The sequence below is a fragment of the Argentina silus genome (genome assembly GCF_951799395.1).
Source record: "Argentina silus genome assembly, chromosome: 6".
NCBI lineage: Eukaryota > Metazoa > Chordata > Actinopteri > Argentiniformes > Argentinidae > Argentina > Argentina silus.
In genome coordinates, this window is record NC_139660.1 from 9,417,988 (window position 1) to 9,433,086 (window position 15,099).

At 38.7% G+C, this 15,099-nt stretch overlaps 1 protein-coding gene across 1 annotated transcript; it reads right to left on the reverse strand.

The window, feature by feature from the left end:
• Positions 1 to 3,658: 3,658 nt before the first annotated feature.
• barhl2 (BarH-like homeobox 2) lies at positions 3,659 to 7,360 on the reverse strand. Its single transcript, XM_083671053.1, has 3 exons — positions 6,369 to 7,360; positions 5,160 to 5,385; positions 3,659 to 4,193 (listed from the first exon to the last, which is right to left on the reverse strand). Exons 1-3 carry the CDS (start codon positions 6,913 to 6,915, stop codon positions 3,893 to 3,895), a joined length of 1,074 nt encoding a protein of 357 aa, XP_083527179.1. The 5' UTR covers positions 6,916 to 7,360; the 3' UTR covers positions 3,659 to 3,892.
• Positions 7,361 to 15,099: the final 7,739 nt, after the last annotated feature.

Consider the following 15,099-nt stretch of genomic DNA (forward strand, 5'->3'; position numbering starts at 1 on the left):
GATATTGGCCCATTTCACACCTTCACCAGTAATTGTAGGTTATTGTTGAATTTATGCGACGCTACACCACAATGCCTGCCAGCAATCACAGCCTCTTTGCAAAGATCCCAATTCGCACTGTGGACGAATCTAACCTTGTTATTACCATTTCTCCAAATCCACCAGCTTTGAAAATGCACATGTTGACAACCCACCATCTTACAATTCATCACTTTGACACCTCGCCATCACCACAGGGCAAGATTAAGGATCCAACCAACGATAATTAAGGGACACCCAAATGCGTAATACGCCACATCCCTCAGTTTGAGAGCAGAAACGTGCGCGTAAAGCGAGCGCGCTCGCATGATATAAACCCTTATCGAGTCAAGATACAACCAAGTTAAGATCGCGTCTAAAGCGCATAACAATTGTAGAAGTGTTTGTATTGTTTGGATGGAAACAATTTCATATTCATGTTAAGAGAGTGACGCAAGTGGCGTGATAACGAGAGGGCAGAGGAGAGCAAAAGTTTTACCTCATTAGAGTAATGACTCAGATATCCCCACCATTACATCAGTTGGAAAATGTGGCAATTAAAGAACCCTACACGGTTCCTGGAGGCAACGAGAACAAACCAATTGTCTGAAGCCCGTCTGTTCTGGCTAATGTGTGTCATGTAAAAAAGGCCTGAACATCTTCGTTTAATTTTTAACACCCCTTCCCTTGTCCCTTTCATCCAACGCTTGCATTTCTCAAAATCAGCCTCATGTTTAAGAAAATAGTCTTACCTTAACTAAAATCTGCATGAACAAAAAGAAAACAATACTTGCACGTAGCAATTAGAAAAATAACTTTGCTTATGACGGAGGTAGCCTGTCATATTTACCGTAGGCATGCGCCGTTTAACTACACCTACAATGCCCCTGTTTAGTTGGATTTCATCTGTATTCGACATTCCATACAATGTTAGTGTATAGGCCTGGGCCTACATGGCAACCTCAAACATATGCCAATGTAGGGGACCTTTCGTTGGAAGTTCATCGATGTCTTTTGTAGTTAGTTCTGAATATCATTTTAAACAACAATTGCACTATTATCATTATGAAAGGTTTTCGCGAGAAAAGCATTTTATCAACCTAATGATTGCCATATATTTTTATAAAGTCGGGCCATAGTAAAACAGTTGACTAAATGATTTGTAGGCTAATGTTGTAAATGGTAGGCCTATATATGTTTGTAGATATGGTAAATCTGATGAACATGTGAGGGGCAACTGCCTATTAATTCACAGCGGCTGCATGGCTTATTATTAATGAATCGAAATAGCGCACCCTCCCATTGCCCAGTGCAATAAATAAATAATGTTTTTAATCCATGTATACTAACACAAATGGGTCTTACTGGTGGTGAATTTTACATGCTATAGGCAATATTGTTGAGCAGATGTGAGCTAGCCTACGAAGTAAAATATGCGTGCCATTTGTAGCCTGCCAAAGATATTGTCTAAAGTTAGAGTTTAAATAATAGCCTATAGTATAGTATAGTAATTTTACCGGTGTAGTCCAATTCTTTGTGACTAAATCCCGCAACTCCGAATTTACAATATACATATTAAAAAACATTCATTTCGTATATCTTATATTTCGCACAATGTCAATTGCACTTATACAAACCAGTATTGGATACTTTATCAGCACTTCCCCTTCCATGTTACTATTACTTCTATCCTCGTAATGTTCACATTCAAAAACAGATATCCTGCGATTATTTATTTTTGAAATCTGTACTGCTGCATCAATACAATGCTGTTTTTCGATTATCCAATCCACATGATAAATTATTTGCCATTGGTGTTCGTGCAAATAGGCCCACCTCCTTACAGCCCCCTATAGCCTGGGGGAGCATTGTTTTATCTGTATGTTAGGTTTTAATTAGGTAATCGTGGACCACTGAACTATCAGCGTTTGTATCCTCAAATGAGAAGGTCTGACGCTTGTGTTGAAATTCACCAATTACCAGGTCCTTAATTCTCAGTTGTGAATACCAGTTAATACAAATGCAAATAACGCTGCTGGAATTATCAAATGTCTCATCCCCATGTATCTGAGGTCTTCTACTCATATTTTCAGTCATTTGTTTGACCATTTTAGATTTATCATGAATACTTGAGATTAAAGACAGTATTTCACGATATTATCTTGCTAAATTGTGAGGAAACCGAATGCGTGGCGTTCCCTTGTCATTTTTCAGACCAGCAAAGGTCAACTTGGCTTGAACATGAATTTCACAACACAGAAATCAGCAAACGTTTCACCAATTAGGGAAGCCCAAACAAACGTGCCCCGAGGCGCTCCCATTCTGGAGTCAATTCACATGAAAGCGCCCCCTCACCACAATTCTCCTGGGTACGTGATTATACTTTTAAAAAAGAAAGTATTTTAATGTTCATTTTATTATAGTCCCGCGTGGTATTGGTTAAGTTCTGTCACTGACAGCAACACCTTTGTCCAGATAGCGAACCGTCTGAGGAAACAGAGATGCAAAAGGAAGATCTAGACCTCCAGATTTATTTTAAGAAAAATGAAGATCATATTCTTGCATAATGCCTCTGATTCTATTGACCTACATCACATAAATCGCTTACACTTTTGGAGTTTGGGTTAATTCACTGCCCTATCAACAGACTTGCAATGTTTTGTCTGGAATAGGCATGCAAACATTAATTTATTGAAACTGAAGGTTCCAATCATGGCAACAAAAAAACAAAACATAAAAAATACAAATTAGCCATTACAAATTTGAATATTAAGTGACGCACTACACATCTAAAGGTAAGCTGTGATGTTCAAGTCCACCTGTTTAATAAAATATGGACAATGAACTAGAGGAAATCTCAAGGGAGTTTGTGTTTGTTGTTAACACTATTTTTCCTTTCCTATTAATATCTGTGAGCTTTGTGACTGCTCACGCTGAGAATCCTCGCGCTTGCTGTCTGTCCGGAATGGTTGTCTCGAGCGTTCTGATCCCATTGAACAGCTGCTAAACCAGGACCACCTTCCCGATTCCCAGGGCATAAGCGTCGCAGCTAATCAAACCATTTATTCCCACCACCAGAGAGCTGCTACATATGCATAGCCTTTATCGCGGCTTATACAGTTTTCGCCAAGTGAATGCGGTCACCCAGAAGTTTCAAATATAGTTGTTGTTTTTTTAGTTTCATGAATGTATTGTGAAATTGTAGGCATATAGGATTAGGAAACAAAATAACCACAAATACATTGTACGTCTCCGTTTAAATCTGAGGATATGAGACGAAACTGCATATGCCTGTCGATAAAACTGTTAAGGCCATATTGTCTCATTTGGTTAGGTTTTCATAGCCGATTACTGTTAGACCTGTTGGTTAAGTGTGGTATTTGCACCATATTATAAACAAATTAACTATTTTGTTGTCTTGTCTATAACTATGTAGCCCTTTGTTTAGCCTTTACACCGTGTATATCTAATGCCACCGTAATGGATGTGGTCTGGATGAAAATGAACTTCGAAGTCAGGCTGTCTCGATGTCTGTTTCAATAGAAGTGTTGGAGATGCATTAGTATCATTCCGTTTTTATTCAACCCTTTCTCTCCATCTAATAAACTTTATAAGTTTATTTTCTAGTATAAGTGTATTTGTACAAAAAAACAAACAAACAATCAGACATATGAACAGTCCTTTCTCTGTCATGGCCTTGATGCAGTTCGTGGTTAGCCTGCGTCAGAACTGGCTCATATTAAATATTACCTCCTTTACTTCTTCTGTAAAATTGTCTTTATATATTGTCTTTTTGAAAAGTATTTTCATGGTTCAGCGCAGTTACTCACATCACATGTGTTAAAACTGTTTACTGATAATCGTCTTATCATTTTTACCGCTGGTGCGGTGTGCCGGACAGTGGGTTTAATGCCGGTTGCCCCCCCGGCCCAAGGCCATGGATGAGTACTCTCGGGACAAGGGGTCTCTGGAGACTAGGATGTGGCGCCGAAGGAGTCCGGTACATACTGCTGTACATTGCTGCGGCTGCAGCGGCTGCTGTTGTGCTGTCCATGGTGCCCAACAAGCTCGGGTGGTAGAAATAGGGCGACGGGAACATTCTTTGTAAGGCGGAATAATTTCCGGCTTCAGCCAGTAGCTCTAATCCGACCGCGGTCTGTCTCTTCCACTTCGTCCTGAAATCAGATCAAAATACAACAAATCAATTATTTAACCAGTTCAGGCTCAGAGAATTCCCCAAACGCCCCCTTAATTGGCCAGACCTAATTATTTACAGCATGAATCGGTGGTTATGGCTTTAATTAGGCAAAATAAGGGTGAACTACATCCCCGAAAAAAAGTATTTTAGACGCTTTAAATAGAATGCATTTGGTTCATAAAGTCGTTATATTAATCAAAGGCCGTTAGGCCTATTCTTCCACTTGAATCTTATTGAGAGGCCCCAGCAAGCACGCAGCAAGCACTGTAAACATAGCCTAAATATGGTGTAGGCTAATACGGTAATTTAATAATTTGAATAGCCTACACTATATTCAATATACTAATATTCGAATCTGAGCAATATTCTAAAATGATTGCAGTCACAACCTATTTCATGATGATTTGGGTTATGTCTTTGTATAGCAAGGTGGGCGGAAATAACACTAATCTTGCCTGACATATTGGGGAAACCTTAACAATTATGCCGGAGAGGCAAATTGTGCATTGTCAATATCATATGCATTTCGCAGACACGCTTTAATAGCCTGAGAGTGATGTGTATTTCAATAGCCTAGGCCTACCATACAACTGTAAATCGTTATATTTTAAATAAATATTCTATGATCTATTAAGGACACGTCACTTAGTTTGTTTTATATTCTATCGGTCTGTTTAGAAATGATTGCAGAATAAATCAACGCACTGCATAGGTTTGCATGAAAAGGCAACAACATCGCAATTCAAGCCAAACTCAAACTGCAACTACGCCTAACATTGTCTCTAGAACTAGGCCTACAGGCCTAATCAAAACAACAGCCTATTATGATGCTAATTAAGTATACAACAGTAACAACAACAAGCCCAATAATAATAGTCATAATAATGGTTAGAACATAATACTAATAATGATATAATAATGAGAATTGATTATAGGTACATACCGTCTGTTTTGGTACCAGGTTTTCACCTGCGTGTCTGTCAAGTTGAGTGCTGCGGCAAGGTCCATGCGATCCTGCACGCTGAGGTATTTTTGGCGCTCGAAGCTTCGCTCAAGTTGATTGAGCTGATGGTCCGAAAAGGCCGTCCGTGCTTTGCGAGGTTTTTTCGACCGTGACTGTGGACTATCTCTGCTACTTGAAATTTCCCGGTCACCCTCTTCTTTTGTACCTACATGGAAAAGAGTAGATAATATCAATAAATGGATAGTCATTTCATTTGTGGCATTACCCTACATATAAGGTTTAAAAATTCAAGGGACCCATGGAGCCCACGTGTAGGCTTATTGGTGTCAATCTACTTGTGCACATTGTTTAAAACGTAAACTTATTTTAAAAAGATCTGCCAATTCACCTTAATTATATGAAAATGAAAAATAATTAAATTAATTGGTTCATCCAAACGTCTTGTAAAAAAAAAAAAAAAAAAAAAGTACATTTTACATAGGGAACAAGCAAGTGTGATGTGTCATCGGCAAAAATGATGTGACATCGGCAGATAAGAAATCCGGATTGTATTTGTCAACTTAAGTTTTTAGCAGAAAAACTGGGAAATCGATATGTCAATCCATCTCTATTTGTAGCAGTTTTTGCGGCGCTCCATGATCCCCCCTCTAGGAAGAACAATAATCTCTCTAATTGACCCACTAGGGAGGCTTGCGCACAGGGAAAATCGCCAGGCCTACATCTGTTTTCGGTGCTGTTATGCTAATAAAAGAGAACTGAAACGAAAACCCTCTAGTATCATTGTCTAAGAAGGTCTTATAGAAAGTCTAAATAAATAGGTAACGCAAAAGGCCTGTGTCAAAGACATTTAGTAGTGATAAATAGTGTGGGTATATTTCTTATCTTATTAGTCTATTATTATTATTATTATTATTATTATTATTATTAATAATAATAATAATAATAATAGGCCTAATTGTTACCATGCAAAGACATATTTCGTGGTTGATCTTTCAGTATTTCAAATAGCCTATCCTAAGCATACTCTCAACTTGTATAGGCTAGAGTATTACTGTGACATCCTAAAAACATGTGTTTAATGTAGTCAGCTGAATATAGAATCCGTAAAGGCTACATATTAAGGCTACATACATTTGCTTCAAGTAAGTAAATCATTATGTTTTCATATGAATTTAAATATGCACTTACCGTTGCATTTCATTTCACTCTGAATGTCATCCCTTTTGTCCAACTTGCTCCTGTTTTCATCTTGTTCTAACTTGGGCCTGAACCCGTCCTGGGCTGTGGCACTATCTGGTTTTGGGGTGTGATGGGGTGATGGTACGCTGGTGCTGTAAGGTGCGCACGCTGCCAGTGGTTTGCTGTCGCCTAAAATGTCTTTGATTAAAAATGAAGAGGTTGCAGTCCTCGGGGCACAGCCGGCCCCTCCGAGCTGTTGCGGCTGAGGCGATAGCTGCAAACTTTGCGGCTGGTTGTGGTGGTGGTGGTGATGCTGAAGGCTGTCTTGGACCAGATGCGGATCGGCGTGCTCCATGGTGACCGAGATGGGGGATGAGGGGGCAGTTCCCACAGTGTCTATCTCCGAGCATGGTGACGGGGTGGCCTGACTCCTGAAATCCGCTGTCCTGCTGTCGCCGAGACGAAAGTCTCCGTTCATTAGTACAGGGTTAACAGAATTGGTGGCGTTGGATAAAATAGTGTCAATTCCAAAATTTGATCCGCTGGATCCTTCCATAGTAAGAAAATAGATGTTGATTAAGTCTTCATAACAACAATGAGCCGGTTGTTTCCCCCTTATAACTGAAAACTAAACGCGAATGATACTGTAGGCTACGATAACACAAGCGTAGGCACATAAACGCCTAAAAGTAAAACGAACTTAAAGTTGAAATAGTATGAAATTAACAACTGAAATCCACGCTTTATAAAACGGTCAAATACGGTCCAAGATGTTGTTACATTCAATGTGAAATCTCGAAAGCAGTGGGTCTGTGTAGTCCACGTCCTTTTGTTATGGGCATTGAACTTTCTCTCAAAGTTGAGGTGTGGAGAGATTCGGAGGGCAACTCCTCGACATCACGCTCCCCTTTTGCTTGTAATCGTTCTAGTGTTGCTCTACAATGACTTCCTATACTGACGTCACGGTCCACCGCGAGGGGAACTAATATTTTCTCTTTTATCATAACACTCTCCGCGTTTTCTCTTCCCCTTCTGTCATTGGTTACAACATGACGGCTCCCGCACCTCACCAATCAGGGAGTTGTTTCTTTATCCTGACAATTTCGAGCCAGCCATTGAATTCTGGATGCTCTTTTGAAACATGCTTCTGTTTTACGACTGCCTTGACATAAGCCTTCATGTAATGCAGAATTGAACAGCTACATTTTAGAAATAAACTAAAATACAACGCTGAAAGACTATTACCTTAGATTTTTGTGCATCCATTTTATGCACCTCATTTTGTTCTTATATTATTGCAACATTTTTCAATGAAAATGATTAACCCATAATCGGATAAGACAATAGAAAATAGCATTCAAGAGTGGTATAATAGTATCGAAATAACCTGGTAAAACAATGTGTATGCTAAATGAGTTTATGTCTGAAAATCTGAGTCATAGGCCTAGACTTAAAATACATAGTTATATGTTCAATGTCCGGCATTTTTTAAGCAGTGACTATATCATGGGGGGAGTTGTAGCGGGCGAATATTCTGAAATTGTTAATTTCAAAAGATATACTATATGTATTTACATTAATGCCTATGTATAGTTATCATATTACCCATATTTCTATAATCCAAAACCTGTGTATATTAGTGTGTGTGTGTGTGTGTGTGTGTGTGTGTGTGTGTGTGTGTGTGTGTGTGTATGTATTAGTAGTATATTAGGAGTGATTCACAAAATGATGTCAATGTAGAAACCCACCGGTATCACTTGATAAATGGGAGGAGTGGTGACTGTCATGACAGCGTATAGTTCTTGTTAACTACCGTGTCGTCCTAATTAGTACAGTAATTATGAGGTGCTAATGAACGTTCAAAGGTATTAAAATGCCGGTACTTTGCTGACGTGAAATTGAAGGACAGATATAGTAATTCGAGAATATAGTGGGTTAACTCCAGGATAGTTGCCTTGACAGTGTGCTGTTGGTATCTTCATGTCTATTCCGGTAACTGTCACTTATTGTGATTTTCAATCCTAGACGATTTTCAACTTCTTATTCTGATATTTTCCCTGATATACTGAAATGCTTTTACTGAGTTTGAGAAGACGCCACTGCGAATTTTTCGCCTGTAGATTCCCTCTCCCTTTCTTTCTCTCTCTCTCTCCCCAGCAGGTTTATTGTGATGGTGAGCTCACGGCAGTGCCAGACCTGTTTGAAACAGCATTCTGCAACAGATCAAGCTGAGATTTGGTGCTCTATTGACATACCGGCGTGGGACTCATCATAGGTTTGTCTTTTGATATTTATTTTTCTCACCAATAGCTTACATTCATACAGTACATGCACTGACAACAATAGAGAACATATGTTAATGTTTTTGTTTGTTCATTTGTTTTTATTTTGATTATTTAAGGCGTAAAATTCTAATTATGGTTAGGCCTATGATTATTAAGGCTACTACGTTGTTAATATTAGTGGCTATGTGAGACTGTTCGGGGATCCAACATTTGCTTTTTTATATCTATCCAAAAACTATATTGCAGAATGAGTTTAACTAAAGCTTTGAAATAGCATGTGTTACGAGCCTTAATGATTGCTGAAATCAAATCATACATTTCTAAATGAATTATTAATAGCACACAGCATATTTATTCGTAAACTTTGAGGGAATTGATCAACTGCTTTGCGTTTTATGAATATTATCGACACGGCAACGACGGTGCTCGATGTCTAGTTAAGTCACTGGGACAGACAGGATATCGACAAAATGGACAGCGTTGGAAACTAATCGTTCATTACCCTTTTCGATATCTGTAGCTATGTCTAGGTTATCCAACGTATCTGTCTAAGATTTAATGTATTTTAGGCTGTTTGACGTTCATTCAGTAGGCTAAAGAAATTGTTTATTATCAGTCAATATATTTAGGCAGAAGGTGATGATTTGTTGTTGAATACATGTTTTAGATATAGGCTACCATATAATTGCACACAATTTGGGCCGACATGTAGCCTATAGTCTATTACAGCCTTAACATAGGCTACAGCCTATTTCTTGCCTATATGGAGTTTGCCTTCGTGTTATGGTAATGTCACACAATGTATTTATTAATTATGATTAAAATCGAAATAATGAATAAAAACGCATTCAAATATATTAGTTGACACAAAGAAAAGAAGCCTAATTCAATGTACTTACTTACAGGACTCACCATGCGCTCCTCTTGTGCACCATTGACAGCAGCTCTATCTGGCGTAATTAGACGAATGTTCATCACAAGGCGGCGACAAAGATACCCAAATTATTATGCACAATGATGGCTCGATTTGTCAAGTTAACCTATTGCTAAAACACAAAATGTATATTTTCTAAAAAGCATAATCGATACAACTCTCTATAGTCTTTGACGCGTTTAGACTAAATGGTCTCTTTGAAGAGAGAAGCAACTTTGTGTGTGTGCTGTGTTCATAACATGGACCTATGTATGATCATTTCGGCTACTGGGAGTTTCAACCACCGCTACAGCTGTTCAAATATAAATCTGATTTAACTAACTTGAATAGGGGTTTAAAAATGGAAAATGTGTCCAATATGTGGCCAAATGATTCAGGTGGCTATTCAAAATACTTTAGGAAGAATACAATTAGAATAACTAGACCTACTAGAACTCATTGGTTTACTATGCTCTTGTATACTTAGCCCTTCAGTGCGGAAACTAATCCATAGGCAATTTATTTTTCTATTTACCTTTCTCTCTCCAAAGTCCAACAAATCACAAGAGACGATCAAAGCAATGGTTAAACATGCCAGTCAATCTAAAACGAGCATTGCATGTTCATTAACGGTCGCCTAATTGAAACAGCTCTTTGAGCTACAATCAATCGCTTTATTAGGTTTAAGGGCGATGCGGTAACAAATTGAATGCTACCAGTTAGGGTATCATCTTATTAGCCCCAGCTGATGGTCGATGATCGGACAGTGAAATAGTAGTTTGCACCATATTGATTCTCTTGCGGCTTTGTGTCGAAGCTGTCACTCCACCGTTGACGACCTTTGGGTTGCCCAGTTGCAGCCTTTATACAGGCAACCCACATTATGCGGTCAACCACTTCAGTCACGCGGGCCCAACCACAACAAACACTTTGATTGCATTATCAACAGGGTTTCATGGTGTCAAGTAGGCCTACCTATTTTGACCGCAGACACTTATAGCCTAGTTTGTTTCGAGACTCGAGACTAAGCCAACTGATATTTGGCAAATTGAAACAAATCAAAACTTCAAAAATGCATGTTTGTTGGACACTAGACTGAGACTAGGGTGAGGCGAAAATCCACGCACCTCAAACTATATATATCATATTACACGTGTTTGAATTAAAATGGGATGAACCACAAAAACCAGGCGGATAAGCAACTATGATTCACCCGCTCTGCAAAGCACCCACTTAACAACACACAGCTCAAAGAGTAACTTTTTCATCATTCTCCGCATGACTGGGTTTGAATTCAGTTCACACTGAAACTAAGTTCATGAATTAATACATTTATTAATGATCTAATCAACTCAATTTCAGTTGATCTCCAAAACGTATATAATTAAAACAGACCAACTCTGTCTCACATAGCCTATACTTTCCAGTTAGCCCATTAACAGCATCAACTCTAAAGGATAATTTGGGGGTGAAAAAGAAAAGAAAAATCCTCAGACACCATCATTGATATGTAAGAGACCTGATATGTAACAATCAAATACTTGTCTGTAAATCAAGTTGTAATTTGATACATCACACCACCTACATTGTTAGACATTGTAATTTTTTTGTTAACCAATGTGGTACAGCTTGTGTGTAAGGGAGGGAGAGAACCCATGCTTTGCTTATGCACTGTTTTCCTATTGTTCCAAGAAAAACACAGACGTTTTGCATGCCTTTTGTGCTGTCCACCTAATTATTCACAACAATGTATAAGGTACAAAGAATATCATACCTACAGCAAGGTCGATCATGTTTCTGATCTGTGGAGTGAGTGTATAACCCCTCAGTACCTGTAGAGGTTTTCACTAGAAATAAGATCATCCATCTTTACATATTGGTGTGGTGTTTGTAGGTGTAAAGAGGCTGTAAAAGAAATATTCCGAAATCCTAAGCCTAGTGGAAGCTCAGACGGCAGTATTTTGAGACTATCCATGGAAAAACAACATACAGTATCAGGAAAAAAAAGACACCAAAATTCCCTTTTGTTAGGCTGCAATAGTAAGAACAGAAAACACATGGTCTTTCCAAACTGCAGTAGCCACCATAGTCTCTTTTAATAGGGTAAGATAGAACACTTGCAGAACACGTGATGTAAACATAAAGAAACTGACAGCTGACATAGACATCAAAGGTTAGACCTATGATGACCTCTGTATTAATACAGTCTATAATACCTGTCTCACATCACACCCTTGTTTGGGTGTGATAGCAATATGGAAAATGATCATTAGCAGAGCATTGAATTGCTCTCATCAGTGATATAGTTCATTGGAATGCTAGAAGCAGAGGATGTGTAATTGGAGTACAGTTGTGATGAATTCTTACGATAGTTAAGTGGTATAAGTAGCACTCCTCAGATAGTTCAAATGTACAGTATGACATTGCAGAAGCATGTTTATTCAATGAATGTTTACTTTTAAAACAGGCTTCAAGTACCAACATTTTGACATCAACCAATGACGTGACAGTTGCGCTTCCTGTTTTGACACTCAGTAGATATAGATGTTCCTTTCAGCTGTGCCAATTACCGACAGAAGAAAAAAGGTCAAGGGTTAGTCAATAAATCTCAAAAGGCTTTTACAGCGTTTGTATTTCCTCACTAATGTTGTTGACCCTTGCTGCTCATTAAAATATGAACTATTTGAGCAGCTTTAAAGTCGGTGCGCAGTGGATATTGTGTGCGCTTGCAGTTGGCAGACATTTACACCAATTACTATCTTATACAAGTACATCAGTGATCAAATTACCGCAACCACACTATAGACAAATTACCTGTCTTTTACTAAATATGTATAACATCCTCCATTTGAGCAGGATGGAAAAGGCTAACATGAAATTGTTATGTGAGTCAAATTTCAACTCAAAATTGTATCTTAAGAGCTCTGATATTAAAGGTTGCAGCTTTCAGTGGAATGTGACATTTACAATGGTTCCTTTTGTGATCCTGATATTATATATTTTTTCATGCTGTACTAGTCTGTTCTCTACCGGAATTTACTCTGTAATAAAACATGTGACATTCAAGTTTAATTTGAAGTGCAGGCTGGTATTAATCGCACACAAAGATAATAACACAGAGAGGAGATACTACAGTATGACCTGGGCTCATGGATGAGATATCATGCACATTCTTTTATCTAATATGAAAATAAAAACTTGAAAAAGTGTGTGTGTCTGTGTTTGTGAATTTCTCATCTGTGTCTTAATTGCAGATGTGTGTAAAACATGAATTTACTTTTATTTGCCGTTTGTCTTGACTGAATCTTTTTTTGTGTGTGGTCACTGTCATTGCTGTCAAAAGACAGAAGGGTCCTGTTCTTTTTCTCTTTGTTAGTTTCCCAAGGTACATGATCAGAAATGCTCAAGGAGTAGAGAGCACATTGATTTGAGTGTGTTCTGTCCACAGACTGGCCCTGACAAGGTTGTTATAACAGTCGGAGGGGTCTATACAATCACTTAATTACCGAAACTGTCAGTCAAAGAGGGCCGCTGCTGGCCCCATCCATGGCTGCGAGCGGCATTCCACTACCGGGCTCCCTGTGTGATTGATCCATGCTGATGGCATCGCAAAATAATTACAGCACGCCTCCTGATGTGTGATTCTATACCACGTTCACGCTTCACAAAGGTAATCGGGGGGATCAGAAGGGGTCAGTGCCATTTCCTATTACCTGAAGTCCAAGCAAAAGGGTAAAACAATGCAAACAGAGAGAGGCGAGGAGAAAAGATTGAGGAGGTGGGGGAGGAGCATGGACAGTGGACATTTAAGACCGCTGAAGGGCCACACTCGCACTTCGTCAAACTATACAAGTGATTTTTTTTCCACAGCCAACAAATGGCAGATTGATTTTGTCCAACACAGGTTTAGTCAAATTCGAAATGATCCCTGGGTTATTATCTAGATTGGCATCACATCTGACAGGCTGTTGGAGGCTAAATGGGGGCGAAATGTCTTGTTTACAAGAGATATGTCTTTGCTGCTGTCATCTAAATATAGACATGCACCAGTAGCATGAAGCTCTGGTCTCTAAAAGTGTGATCAGCCCGGCTGCAAGTGCACGGGTGTACTTTCACACCAAGTATAGGCAATCCTACGTCCTAAATACGGCAAATAATAATAAGTTAAAGCCGAGTATAATCTGGCCACACTCACAAGTCCCAGAGAGTGTTGCTGCTTTGTGTTCCAAACAGCAAAATGTATTAAAATCACAGGCTTGCTGATGGGATGTTAAATGTTTAAAAGCTGCACTCAGTGTGTTTTCTTTTAGATCTCCATCACCTAAAGCATTCACAGCCTGCACTCTTAGAAACATTAAAAAGACTTGATAAGTTGCTATTATCCCTGTGAAAACAGGACAGGCTTACATGCTTTCCCTCTATTTATTATTATTTTAATAAAATGACTTATTCTGTATATTCAAACCTAAACCTGTATTTATATTTCCATTTAATATATAGAAAAATAAAGACAATGCACAAACTATTTTTGCCCATCAGACACTGACTGTCTATGTTGATGAACACCTTAAAATACATTCTTCTTCTTTATTAGCTGAATTTATTGTAAAATTAGTGTCTAATATTAAATTTGCATAATTTATAATGGTAGTTCTGCTTGTAGTAAATAGTAGGAGTTACGATAGTAACAGTATTCACACTTTGACTAAATAAGTACTAACTTGTTAATGAATACATCAATCTATTCAATGTCTTTCTAATTGATATTTTGAGCAATCCATGTTGCTTTTGTGATTCCATGGCAACTGGCAGGGATAGGAGACCAAATCACTAATGTAACCTGCCACACTGTAGCAGGGCTGCTTTGTGGCAGCATTCATATTCATGGAGAAAGCGTTAACCATCATTACCCGTCTCTCTACTCTTGACACAGAACTCAGGCGTGAGGAGGAGGATCGGCGGGGCATGGCGCCACACATTACCCATCCCTCAATTCCTGACAGCACGCTCACTCCACACACCATAAAAACAAGGAAAACACAAACAACACAATGTAAATTGTGAATCAAGCAAGTAAACAATGTACATATGGTAGCTGCACCTGAAGGGACTATCCGATTCTCCTCACAAGCAGGCAAAGTGGAAAGACGATGTCACTAATGAACCCTGCAGAATTCAACTGTGAATAATGAAAGACAACACTGCATTTTGCAACAGAAGAATAAAGGTGAAATCATCAACGAGCAGGGGGAAAGAGAGAAAGAAAGCAAGCAATGATTAAATGATCAAAAGCTGGCAGGGCGAATCTCTGTGTCACAGCTAGGCGCACTCATCTACCCACAAGTGAAAGTTAGGTTTCAAGCACAGTGTAATTATAGCTGGGAATGTCAGTTTGACATTAATGCAGCCAGCAGAAATCCTCTAATTGGCCTCAGAGGAGAAAGTGAACCAGAAAATATATTAACATTTTAAAAAAGCATATTTTGCCTAATCCTTTCACTTTCCAACAATATTTGAAGACCAAAATGCCCCAGGCATGAGA

Excerpts from the sequence above, each read along its gene's own strand:
- barhl2 (XM_083671053.1), bottom strand. The coding sequence starts at position 6,915 with ATGGAAGGATCCAGCGGATCAAATTTTGGAATTGACACTATTTTATCC. Across the intron at positions 5,386-6,368 it reads GAGTGAAATGAAATGCAACG|GTACAAAAGAAGAGGGTGAC; the intron begins GTAAGTGCATAT and ends TTTTCCATGTAG. Across the intron at positions 4,194-5,159 it reads ACCTGGTACCAAAACAGACG|GACGAAGTGGAAGAGACAGA; the intron begins GTATGTACCTAT and ends ATCTGATTTCAG.